The sequence below is a fragment of the Cydia strobilella genome, chromosome 12 (assembly GCF_947568885.1).
Source record: "Cydia strobilella chromosome 12, ilCydStro3.1, whole genome shotgun sequence".
In the NCBI taxonomy this organism is placed as follows: domain Eukaryota; kingdom Metazoa; phylum Arthropoda; class Insecta; order Lepidoptera; family Tortricidae; genus Cydia; species Cydia strobilella.
The window spans coordinates 2,660,517-2,673,867 of NC_086052.1; the positions used below are offsets into that span (position 1 = coordinate 2,660,517).

At 43.1% G+C, this 13,351-nt stretch overlaps 1 protein-coding gene across 1 annotated transcript in view; it reads right to left on the bottom strand.

Moving 5' to 3' along the window:
* Positions 1 to 13,351, bottom strand: part of LOC134745960 (F-box/LRR-repeat protein 4) — a 47,647-nt gene that overhangs the window by 16,422 nt on the left and 17,874 nt on the right. The window contains exons 8-11 of the mRNA XM_063680109.1: positions 11,326 to 11,435; positions 10,630 to 10,785; positions 8,320 to 8,485; positions 6,464 to 6,649 (exon numbers count right to left, since the gene is read on the bottom strand). Coding sequence (XP_063536179.1) covers positions 6,464 to 6,649; positions 8,320 to 8,485; positions 10,630 to 10,785; positions 11,326 to 11,435 — 618 coding nt within the window. The remainder of the gene's footprint in view (positions 1 to 6,463; positions 6,650 to 8,319; positions 8,486 to 10,629; positions 10,786 to 11,325; positions 11,436 to 13,351) is intronic.

Below are 13,351 nucleotides of genomic sequence, written 5' to 3' on the forward strand. Positions count from 1 at the left end.
GACCTGGACGATTACAACGACGGGTTTGTGGAAGCTGTTCATACGGTCGGGTCCAAGTTCTTCAAGACTCGTCGTACAAGAACCAAGAAACTCTCGGACTCCACTCTCAAGCTCATGGAGGTGAGGCGTGAGATGATTCTGCAGTCGTCAGGTGACGTTTGTCGTTATAGGCAGCTCAACAGACGGATCTCGAAGTCTCTGAAGCGAGATATACGCCGATTCAATACTAACAGTATTGAAGAGGCTATCAAGCGCAACAGAGGCTCGAAGGTGTTTGCCAGAGATCTGTCTATTGGCCAAAGCCAACTGACAAAACTGAAGACCGACGACGGCAGGATCATCTCATCCAAACCTGAGCTCTTGGGAGAAGTCGAGAAGTTCTATGGACAGTTATACACAACAACCCGAGCACCCGTCGTGGATCTAGCTAGAGACCCTAGAGCTAGACTAACTCGACACTATACCGAAGATATCCCGGACGTCAGCCTGTACGAGATTAGTATGGCTCTCAAACAACTTAAGAATGGCAAAGCCCCAGGTGATGACGGAATTACGGCCGAACTCCTGAAGGCGGGTGGTAAACCAGTCCTTAAGGCCCTTCAGACGCTGTTTAGTTCCGTCATGCGCGAAGGAAAAACGCCGCAAGCGTGGAACAGAAGTGTGGTGGTGCTCTTCTTCAAAAAAGGTGATAACACCTTGCTGAAGAATTATAGACCCATCTCACTTCTGAGCCATGTCTACAAGCTGTTTTCGAGAGTCATCACGAACCGTCTCGCACGCAGGTTTGACGACTTCCAGCCTCCCGAACAAGCAGGTTTCCGTAAAGGCTATAGTACCGTAGACCACATACATGCGTTGCGGCAGGTTATACAGAAGACTGAGGAATATAACCTCCCCCTTTGCCTTGCATTTGTGGACTACGAGAAAGCCTTCGATTCGATCGAGACTTGGGCTGTGCTGCAGTCTCTCCAAAGGTGCCAAATCGACTACCGGTATATCGAAGTGCTGAAGTGTCTGTACGAAAACGCCACCATGTCCGTCCGACTACAGGGCCAGAGCTCGAAGCCTATTCCATTGCAGCGGGGAGTCAGACAAGGAGATGTAATCTCCCCAAAGCTGTTCACCGCTGCATTGGAGGATGCCTTTAAGGTTCTGGACTGGAAAGGACGAGGCATCAATGTAAATGGCGAGTACATCACTCACCTTCGGTTTGCCGATGATATCGTAGTCATGGCTGAGACCATGGAGGACCTCAGTGCGATGCTCGCTGATCTCAGCAGAGTATCTGAACGAGTTGGTCTGAAAATGAACATGGACAAGACGAAGATCATGTCTAACGTCCATGTTGTGCCAACTCCCGTATTAATCGGAGGCTCTGCGCTCGAAGTTGTTGACGATTATGTATACCTAGGACAAACAGTCCAGTTAGGTAGGTCCAACTTCGAGAAAGAGGTCACTCGTCGAATCCGACTCGGTTGGGCAGCGTTCGGGAAGCTCCACAGTATCTTTTCGTCCAAATTGCCGCAGTGTCTTAAGTCAAAAGTCTTTGACCAGTGTGTGTTGCCAGTGATGACATACGGATCTGAGACGTGGGCGCTAACGATGGGCCTCATAAGAAGGCTCAAGGTCACGCAAAGGGCAATGGAGAGAGCTATGCTCGGGGTTTCTCTGCGTGATAGAGTCAGAAATGATGATATCCGCAGTAGAACTAGGGTCACCGATATAGCTCGCAGAATTGCAAACCTTAAGTGGCAGTGGGCGGGGCACATTGCTCGCAGAACTGATGGCCGGTGGGGCCGGAAGGTTCTGGAGTGGCGTCCGCGTACCGGAAGACGAACTGCCGGTAGGCCTCCAACGAGATGGAGCGACGACCTGGTGAAAGTCGCGGGAATTCGGTGGTTGCGAGCGGCACAGGATCGGTCGGAGTGGCGAGCCTTGGGGGAGGCCTATGTCCAGCAGTGGACGTCTATCGGCTGACATGATGATGATGATGATGATGATGATAATTACATGCTACCTAAATATAATGAAAATATACAGCTATTATACACAGATACAGACTCATTCATCTATAACATTAATACTAATGATTTCTATAAGGATATCAAACCGGATGTAGAAGGTAGATTCGATACATCAGATTTGCAAATTGATAATATTTACGCTTTACCTAGAGTTAATAAGAATGTATTGGGAAAAATGAAGGATGAAGTTAGTGGGAGAATAATTTCAAAATTTATAGGGATAAGATCCAAATGTTATTATATAGAGAAAGCAGAGAATGCTTTTATGGGGGAAATAGGGGGTAGAGAGAAGGAAGAGGAAGAGGATAATGTTATTAAAAAAATCAAGGGCATAAAAAAATATGTCATAGCTAAAACTGTACGAGGTGAGGATTTTTACAACTGTGTAATGAACGCTCCACCTCAATATAGGAACATGAATGTTATACGAAGTAAAGGTCATCAGTTATATTCACAAACTGTCAACAAAATCGCTCTAAAGAATTATGATGACAAGCGATTCCCAATCCCATCAAAACCACATCAAACATTGGCATTAGGACATAAGGAGATAGATGCATATTATAGTTTATTTATAGATTTATGTTAGATATTATATTCTAATTTTACACGTGTTTGTTTTAGATTTTAATATTTGATAATATTTTTTGTATTTTACATATATATGGTATAAATTTAGTTTTAAGTCTATTGACTAAATAAAAATGTTTAGTGAGTGAATACATTATTTTATTATGCATCCAATCACCCACGTGGAGCATGAACCACGCGATCAAAACGTCGTAAAATTCATGAATTCCACGACGCTTACACGTTTATGCCCCGTGGTTTCACGCGCCCCGCTTCCGTAACGACACAAGCGCCATGAATTTCTTGACTCCTGATCACCTGCGCGCCCACGCTGTAGATGTACGTATCCACTGACGAGGCATTAGCGGCATCTATACTACACTATACATTTCATAGCGGATGTTTTTGGAACTAACTAGCAGCGTCCACTGACGAGGCGGCATCTATATATTTAATAGAGAACCTTTAAGCAAATCGATAACTAACTTACCGTGACCCCCGCTCTAATTCTGCGGACTTTTTTAGAACTACTCGGACGGCAGCTCATCTATACCTTTTTGTAGCGGATGTTTTTGGAACTAAAACTTCCACGTCCACTGACTCTAGCGACATCTATACATTTCTTAGCGCACTTTTGAAACGTAGCTTCCTCTAACGGATCTTTGCCTAACTAGCTGCGGACTTTTTTAGAACTACTCGGACGGCAGCTCATCTATACCTTTTTGTAGCGGATGTTTTTGGAACTAAAATTTCCACGTCCACTGACTCTAGCGACATCTATACATTTCATCGAGAACCATTAAGCGAATCGATAACTCGCATACAAAGTGGCGCCATCTAGCGGTGATCATTGCGGAACTAACAAGTGGCGCCATCTCACGGATCTTTGCCAAACTAACTAGTGGCGCCTCTGGCGGATTTTTATGGAACTCACAAGTGGCGCCATCTAACGGATTTGCTATGAAAATAACAACAGGCGCTCTTACACATACACAGTGGCGCCATCTAGCGGGGATCATTGCGGAACTAACAAGTGGCGCCATCTAACGGATTTGCTATGAAAATAACAACAGGCGCTCTTACACATACACAGTGGCGCCATCTAGCGGGGATCATTGCGGAACTAACAAGTGGCGCCATCTATACATTTCATAGCGGATATTTTTAGAACTAACTAGTGGCGCCTCTGGCGGACTTTTATGGAACTAGCAAGTGGCGCCATCTAGCGGATCTTTGCCAAACTAACTAGCGGCGCCATCTGACGGATCTTTGCCAAACTAACTAGTGGCGCCCCCTAGCGGAAAAGTTTTGGTCTAGAACGGGAGGAGGAGGAGGGGCTAGAACCGGCACAAACTAACTACTTGCGTCAGCTTGGGGACTCTCGACAGCAGGTTCCTAACCCCCTGTCTCACAAAATATAACTCCTTAGAACCCTACTTTGTACTAAGATACTTACGCGTCACATATATCAGGTGTAACCGCCCTAACCCCCAGCAAGTCCAGCTGCGTCAGCTTGGGCACCCTCGGCAGCAGGTTCCTAACCCCCTGTCTCACAAAATATAACTCCGTAGAACTCTACTTGTACTAAGATACTTACGCGTCATATATATCAGGTGTAACCGCCCTAACCCCCAGCAAGTCCAGCTGCGTCAGCTTGGGGACTCTCGACAGCAGGTTCCTAACCCCCTGTCTCACAAAATATAACTCCTTAGAACCCTACTTTGTACTAAGATACTTACGCGTCACATATATCAGGTGTAACCGCCCTAACCCCCAGCAAGTCCAGCTGCGTCAGCTTGGGCACCCTCGGCAGCAGGTTCCTAACCCCCTGTCTCACAAAATATAACTCCTTAGAACCCTACTTTGTACTAAGATACTTACGCGTCACATATATCAGGTGTAACCGCCCTAACCCCCAGCAAGTCCAGCTGCGTCAGCTTGGGCACCCTCGGCAGCAGGTTCCTAACCCCCTGTCTCACAAAATATAACTCCTTAGAACCCTACTTTGTACTAAGATACTTACGCGTCACATATATCAGGTGTAACCGCCCTAACCCCCAGCAAGTCCAGCTGCGTCAGCTTGGGGACTCTCGACAGCAGGTTCCTAACCCCCTGTCTCACAAAATATAACTCCTTAGAACCCTACTTTGTACTAAGATACTTACGCGTCACATATATCAGGTGTAACCGCCCTAACCCCCAGCAAGTCCAGCTGCGTCAGCTTGGGCACCCTCGGCAGCAGGTTCCTAACCCCCTGTCTCACAAAATATAACTCCTTAGAACCCTACTTTGTACTAAGATACTTACGCGTCACATATATCAGGTGTAACCGCCCTAACCCCCAGCAAGTCCAGCTGCGTCAGCTTGGGCACCCTCGGCAGCAGGTTCCTAACCCCCTGTCTCACAAAATATAACTCCTTAGAACCCTACTTTGTACTAAGATACTTACGCGTCACATATATCAGGTGTAACCGCCCTAACCCCCAGCAAGTCCAGCTGCGTCAGCTTGGGGACTCTCGACAGCAGGTTCCTAACCCCCTGTCTCACAAAATATAACTCCTTAGAACCCTACTTTGTACTAAGATACTTACGCGTCACATATATCAGGTGTAACCGCCCTAACCCCCAGCAAGTCCAGCTGCGTCAGCTTGGGCACCCTCGGCAGCAGGTTCCTAACCCCCTGTCTCACAAAATATAACTCCTTAGAACCCTACTTTGTACTAAGATACTTACGCGTCACATATATCAGGTGTAACCGCCCTAACCCCCAGCAAGTCCAGCTGCGTCAGCTTGGGCACCCTCGGCAGCAGGTTCCTAACCCCCTGTCTCACAAAATATAACTCCTTAGAACCCTACTTTGTACTAAGATACTTACGCGTCACATATATCAGGTGTAACCGCCCTAACCCCCAGCAAGTCCAGCTGCGTCAGCTTGGGCACCCTCGGCAGCAGGTTCCTAACCCCCTGTCTCACAAAATATAACTCCTTAGAACCCTACTTTGTACTAAGATACTTACGCGTCACATATATCAGGTGTAACCGCCCTAACCCCCAGCAAGTCCAGCTGCGTCAGCTTGGGCACCCTCGGCAGCAGGTTCCTAACCCCCTGTCTCACAAAATATAACTCCTTAGAACCCTACTTTGTACTAAGATACTTACGCGTCACATATATCAGGTGTAACCGCCCTAACCCCCAGCAAGTCCAGCTGCGTCAGCTTGGGCACCCTCGGCAGCAGGTTCCTAACCCCCTGTCTCACAAAATATAACTCCTTAGAACCCTACTTTGTACTAAGATACTTACGCGTCACATATATCAGGTGTAACCGCCCTAACCCCCAGCAAGTCCAGCTGCGTCAGCTTGGGCACCCTCGGCAGCAGGTTCCTAACCCCCTGTCTCACAAAATATAACTCCTTAGAACCCTACTTTGTACTAAGATACTTACGCGTCACATATATCAGGTGTAACCGCCCTAACCCCCAGCAAGTCCAGCTGCGTCAGCTTGGGCACCCTCGGCAGCAGGTTCCTAACCCCCTGTCTCACAAAATATAACTCCTTAGAACCCTACTTTGTACTAAGATACTTACGCGTCACATATATCAGGTGTAACCGCCCTAACCCCCAGCAAGTCCAGCTGCGTCAGCTTGGGCACCCTCGGCAGCAGGTTCCTAACCCCCTGTCTCACAAAATATAACTCCTTAGAACCCTACTTTGTACTAAGATACTTACGCGTCACATATATCAGGTGTAACCGCCCTAACCCCCAGCAAGTCCAGCTGCGTCAGCTTGGGCACCCTCGGCAGCAGGTTCCTAACCCCCTGTCTCACAAAATATAACTCCTTAGAACCCTACTTTGTACTAAGATACTTACGCGTCACATATATCAGGTGTAACCGCCCTAACCCCCAGCAAGTCCAGCTGCGTCAGCTTGGGCACCCTCGGCAGCAGGTTCCTGAGGTCGCGGTCGCACACTCCGCGGAGCGCGCCCAGGAACAGCTTGCGGAGCTCGCCGCCGTTCAGCCAGGCTAGCCATTCGCCGGAACCGCCGGCTTGGAGACTGTAACAAACAAAAAATCTTAAATACAATGTCACTAATACACAAACGTGCATTATGAAGCTTTTACAAAGAGAGTTATTCACGAACGAGAGCGAAATGCGAGCGAAGCGTCACCATTTCAGCTTGGGCAAAAATGCGCAACTGACCTGCTGTGATCTTCTATAGGTCATATAGACATATTTCACCGACTCTCGAAAAAAAAAATGTAGGTTAGAGAATAATTAATGCAAAAAAGTAAAACTAAATTACAACAAATACAATATTACCCCCCACTCTGATTATCCCCCGGACCAAATGTGCCAAAAATACTGGCATTACCTCGCTGAATGGCCAGGGATATCTTTTGGACGAGGAAAGAACCAGAGCGAGGGTCGCCGCCCCTTTCCCTTAAGCGTCGCCCTATTAGGTTAGAGAATTGTATGGATTTTATTGTCGTCCAAGTTTCTGGGATTTTTTTATAATGGATAGGTGGGGATTTACGAGGTTTTCAAGTCGCAGAGCTCAGTCGCACAGACACCCCTATGTTTTTATTTTATTTTATTAGTATAGGTACTGTGTCCCACTGCTAGGCAAAGGCCTCTTGTTTCCTCCACTCGACCCTGTTGTCTATATTTTTCCACCAATTTGGGTAGAATTAGTAATCCTGCTTAAAAAAAAAATTTTTTATCTAAAACTCATTTGACACTACTTACATGCTAACCATAGTGACACTTCTATGTCACAACTATGTGCAAACATTTAAATGTTATAGTTTAAATTGTTAAATTGTGTCACTAGTAATCTGATTCTTTTTTTCTTCATTAAAACTAAATATGTTTACTCATCAGTCACAACCCTACAAAGTTATTTAGTAATGTACTATAATAAATAAAATTACAATATTATAAAATTAAAACTAACCTATTAAACCTAAACTGTATACACTCATCACAAACTAGTCCCGTCAAAAATTTCCTTTTAAGTCCCGAACTGTTCCCTACCTGGCCCAAATGTTCCAAATATGCCAGCTACGTTGCCACGCTGAATGGCTAAGGATATTTGTTGGACCAGGTAAGATCCAGCACGGGGGTCACAGCCTCTGTCCCTCAACCGACGCCCGATCTCCCTGACCAGATGTCACTAGTTATTTTTAAATAATTAGGTAAGTACTAACCTTTGACTATTTCATATTTTCCACTGATTTTTGTTGACGTGATCTAATCCTGGCAGAAAATCAGTGCTTCTCCTAATAGGTGAAGCGTAAATACTGAGCCAGAACCCTTTTGTTTTGCTGCGACGCGCACAGGATTTTTATTTGTATGAAACAGTATTTATACATATTTTTTCTTTTTCTATTATGTAAAAATCTGTGTGACTTGTAATTTCAATTTTTTTTCTGAATTGTTTTGAGTACCTATGTTATTTTTGTAGGTATTTGAATATATTTTGTGTGTATTGTGGCAAACAAATAAACAGATTATCTATCTATCTATAATGCGTCCAAGTTTTTTTTATACTACGTCATTGGGAAACAAGCATACGGCCTGCCTGATGGTAAGCAGTCACCGTAGACTATGGACGCCTGCAACTCCAGAGGTTGCCGACCCTAACACTCCGCACCCCCATTGAACTCTGGCAACCTTTCCCACCTGCCATCTCCTTCTCGTGTGTTGTTATCATAAACATCTTACCACCATCCGACATCAAGCTCCTGCAGCATCCTGCAGTTGCCGAGCGCCCTGATGCCGGTGGGAGTCAGCGAGTAGGACTTCCAGAAGTCTGCGGAGACCAAGTCGGGACAGTTCATGCCAAGGGCTATGGCTACTTCGTCCATGGCTGATATCATCTTGCATGAGCCTGTAAATAAATTAAAAAAATATATAAATTATGGGACACTCATACATAAATCAACTTAGACCCACAGTAAGCTCAATAAGGCTCGTGTTGTGGGTACTAGGGTGGGTCATTTTTAATTTATTTTATTCTATCAGGGGGCACAGTTAAAAAAAGGTGCCATATGGTAATTAATCATTGCACGTATTTTTATTTTATTTTTAGCTTTAATTTTACTGCCTCCGGATTTTAGTTAGTTTTCGTAAAATGTATAGACATAGTAAAAAAAATTGTTTCATTTTGAGTACCTACTTTTTTGTTCAATTTATTGGCTCTGAACCTTTACCATGCTATTTCGAGTCAATAATGGTATATCGTTTTAGCTAAAGTTTGAATAAAGAGACAATAGTATACTCCGCAGACCATACAAAAAGCAACAATCCATACTAATATTATAAATGCGAAGGTGTGCCTGTCTGTCTGTCTGTTACCTCATCACGCTTAAACCACTGATCCGATTTAGTTGAAATTTGGTATACCTAGAGATAGTTTATCGAGTCCCCGGGAAGGAGATAGGGTAGTTTTTATCCCAGAAGTCATCCTTTAAGGGGGTGAAGGGGGGGGGGGGGGGGAGTCAGTATAGGGAATAGATACAAAGCAGATTGGATAAAAAATAAGCTACCCAAATTACTAACTCCACGCAGACGAAATCGCGGGCAAAAGCTAGTAATAAATAGACAAATGAATGATGATGATGATAGAATATAAAGTGTCCTGTACAGGTCTAGTCGTTTGAGTTTAGCTGATGGTCCTGGGTTCGAATCCCGGTAAGGGCATTTATTTGTGTGATGAGCACAGATATTTGTTCCTGAGTCATGGGTGTTTTCTATGTATTTAAGTATTTCTATATTATATATATAGTTGTCTGAGTACCCATAACACAAGCATCCTTGGACTTACCGTGGGACTTAGTCAATCTGTGTAAGAATGTCCTATAATATTTATTTATTTACCGACGTTGACGTGTTGCAGTTCAGGATTGGACACGACTATAGCCACAGCTGCGGTCGTCGTTATATCTGTCCTGTACAGGTCTAGTCGTCTCTAAGTGAGCGACGAAAGAACGGAGGCAATAACTCTATAAACAACAGTCCCAAGTGATGTTAACTAAACTTACCGACGTTGATGTGTTGCAGTTCAGGATTGGACACGACTATAGCCACAGCTGCGGTCGTCGTTATATCTGTCCTGTACAGGTCCAGCCGTTCGAGTTTAGTGAACGACGAAAGAACGGAGCCAATAACTCTATAAACAATAGTCCCAAGTGATATTAACTAAACTTACCGACGTTGATGTGTTGCAGTTCAGCATTGGACACGACTATAGCCACAGCAGCGGTCGTCGTTATATCTGTCCTGTACAGGTCCAACCGTTCGAGTTTAGTGAGCGACGAAAGAACGGAGCCAATAACTCTATAAAAATAGTCCCAAGTGATGGTAACTAAACTTACCGACGTTGATGTGTTGCAGTTCAGGATTGGACACGACTATAGCCACAGCTGCTGTCGTTATTATATCTGTCCTGTACAGGTCAAGCCGTTCGAGTTTAGTGAACGACGAAAGAACGGAGCCAATAACTCTATAAACAATAGTCTCAAGTGATATTAACTAAACTCACCGACGTTGATGTGTTGCAGTTCAGGATTGGACACGACTATAGCCACAGCTGCGGTCGTCGTTGTATCTGTCCTGTACAGGTCTAGTCGTCTCTAAGTGAGCGACGAAAGACGGAGGCAATAACTCTATAAACAATAGTCCCAAGTGGTATTAACTAAACTTACCGACGTTGATGTGTTGCAGTTCAGGATTGGACACGACTATAGCCACAGCTGCTGTCGTCATTATATCTGTCCTGTACAGGTCTAGTCGTCTCTAAGTGAGTGACGAAAGAACGGAGGCAATAACTCTATAAACAATAGTCCCAAGTGATATTAACTAAACTTACCGACGTTGATGTGTTGCAGTTCAGGATTGGACACGACTATAGCCACAGCTGCTGTCGTCATTATATCTGTCCTGTACAGGTCTAGTCGTCTCTAAGTGAGCGACGAAAGAACGGAGGCAATAACTCTATAAACAATAGTCCCAAGTGATATTAACTAAACTCACCGACGTTGATGTGTTGCAGTTCAGGATTGGACACGACTATAGCCACAGCTGCTGTCGTCATTATATCGGTCCTGTACAGGTCTAGACGTTTGAGTTTTGTGAGCGAAGAGAGGCACTGCCAGTCGGTGCACCCGACTACGGAACGGAGGCATAACTCTGGAAACAATGGTGAAAATATATTAATAATCCCACCGAATCCCACGAATAAATATCTTTTATCTTTAGCTTTACCATTCCCTCAAAGCATTTTGATGTGAAATGGTGCCAAGACTCACAAACTCTAAACTTCACAACGATGTGGACGTAAGGTGAAAAATTTAATCACTGTTCTTTACTTTTCTGTTATTTAGTTCTTGTAGTAACGATACCAAGCCACTCGGGTTTTCCGTACAAAGTTAATGACGTAAGCACAAAGTTAATCCGTACTCTGCGATATGAATGTAACTGATCAATCTCCAACACTCACGAAACGAAAACACCCCCTCGCCCTTCGCGTTCGAAAATTATTTGTATTATTTGAAATCGTAAATCTGCCGCTGTACAAATACAAAATTATTTATTTCTTAAACGATTTTATGTAAGAACTGTAAACGATTTCGAGGTTGGTCCCGTAGCAAAAGTTGTTTATTAAAGATTTAAAAAAAAATATGTCATTCAATACGACATGTAATTTTCTAAAGTTATAGATATGCAAACCTTGAAGGTAGATAGAGGTGTCGACGATGGCTCTTAGCACGGCGTTGTTAACAAATTTGCAGCAATTCATCCTTAAGTGTGTTAACTCGGCGCCATTGTCTTTGAGAAAACTGTAAATAAAGAAAATTACATAAGACTGGAACGATGTTTTTCAAAGTTTTTTACGACGCGGCCGCATTCTACTTATCGTTGTAATTTTGACACAACTTTGGGAATAAACCAAATTGTTTTATTAAATATTTTTGATTTGTGTTTTAAGTAGTCACACTACTATATATAAATTATAAACTGAAATAGATGTTATATATTAAAGAAAAAGTGACGAAGCCTTCCAGTAGTGAAGGCCGCTATATCGTAATTCCGTAAGGAGTTCGTATAGGAGGTGCAAGCGCGTACTGCTCGCCCTTAGAGTTGGTCAAAGACGCCTAGCCTTAGTAAGATGGCATAGGTATAGTCGAGAAATTAGGACCGGTTCTGCCGTGGCGGGGCTGCCAAGGGATTCAAGGCGTTAGCCCGGATTGCTAAAGACGCCGGTTCAAATCAGCCAGTTTGAAAAGCCAATACAAACAATGTTATACACACGCAAACAGCAACCTATGTATACATGGAACATTTAACTTAGTAACTTTACGTAACTAATAGAATAGGTATGAGTTACCTAATATCACACACTACTGACTAATCGCCGCTATACTTACTCAACCTCGTATCTGCAACTCTCATTTGATGACAAAAACACCCGTATTTCGAATGAAAGAAAAGCGACATTTCCATCAAATGATTGTTGCAGATATGAGGTTGAGTAAGTATAGCGACGAAATTCAATATGGCATTCGATATATTTAATGCTGAATATCTGAATAGTGTTAGGGGCCGCGAAAATGAAACCAGACTCGAGGCGAATGTACTTTACATCATTCACAATTCTAACTCAGTTTTTCTCACTCCTCAAGGTTGTTACTTATATAACTTGATCTTGTAATCCTTAACAATTATTCCTAAACAAAGATCTCATTTATAGTGGTTTATTTTGGCAAAAGTTCGCCTTTGGTAGTCGTTGGGAATGATACATTTCACATATTGTGTCCTGTCAGTTCACATAAAACAGTACAAACCGTGCAATAAATGAAAAGACAAAATTAAGAAACCAGAGGCTTGTCCAATTTCGAAGCATCAGATAACAACGTCATAAAGGAATTTTACAAGTTTCATACTTTTGATATGACATAAAATAACATGAATGTTTTCGTTGTAACGCTGCTAGTGTGATTGGGACATTTTCGCGACTTGATTAAAAAAAACGGGATATATAATATATCTATTTATGTACCTGAGTCGTTAACTTTTATTGTATTGTCCACAAAAGTAATCTTTTTCTAAAATGTGATTGACCAAATAGGGATTTAGACCGCATAGCCTTATGAAATTATAATTGCAATGATATTGTCTTCGGTTACCGCGATAGTTACTCATGAAATAAAACTATGAAAACGGATTATATCGCGTATATTGTACAATTGCAATGATAGAAAGATAGAAACAACAGTCTTTATTGGCACACCCCAGAGTAAGAAAATACGGGGTCCCTGTGTTTGACATAATTATTGAAAGTCATAATGTAATGATTGTCATATTATCATTTGTCATAATTTGGTTTTTCTCTAACAATAGAGACCCAGAAAACACAGCAATGTCAATGTTGCTTTTAAATAAGTATATTACAGTGTAGAGGGCACAGAAAAACTAAGATTTATTATTGACCATCACCCTTGGCCGGCGTTTAAATACCTAACTAGACAATTTTCCCAATGCATTGTCTGATAGTGTTGAAAAGATGTGACGTTTTCAACCAAAAGGTACCACATTGTCGCTTCTCGATAAGTTTGATTTCAAATTAATGCTATATGGAAATAGCACCTCATTGACAACCGACAATAAGTTCCCTTTTGATTGAGAATGGCACAGATAATTGCAATTGACATTGACTTTAATTGAACATTAAGTTAATGCGATCAATTGTGAGATG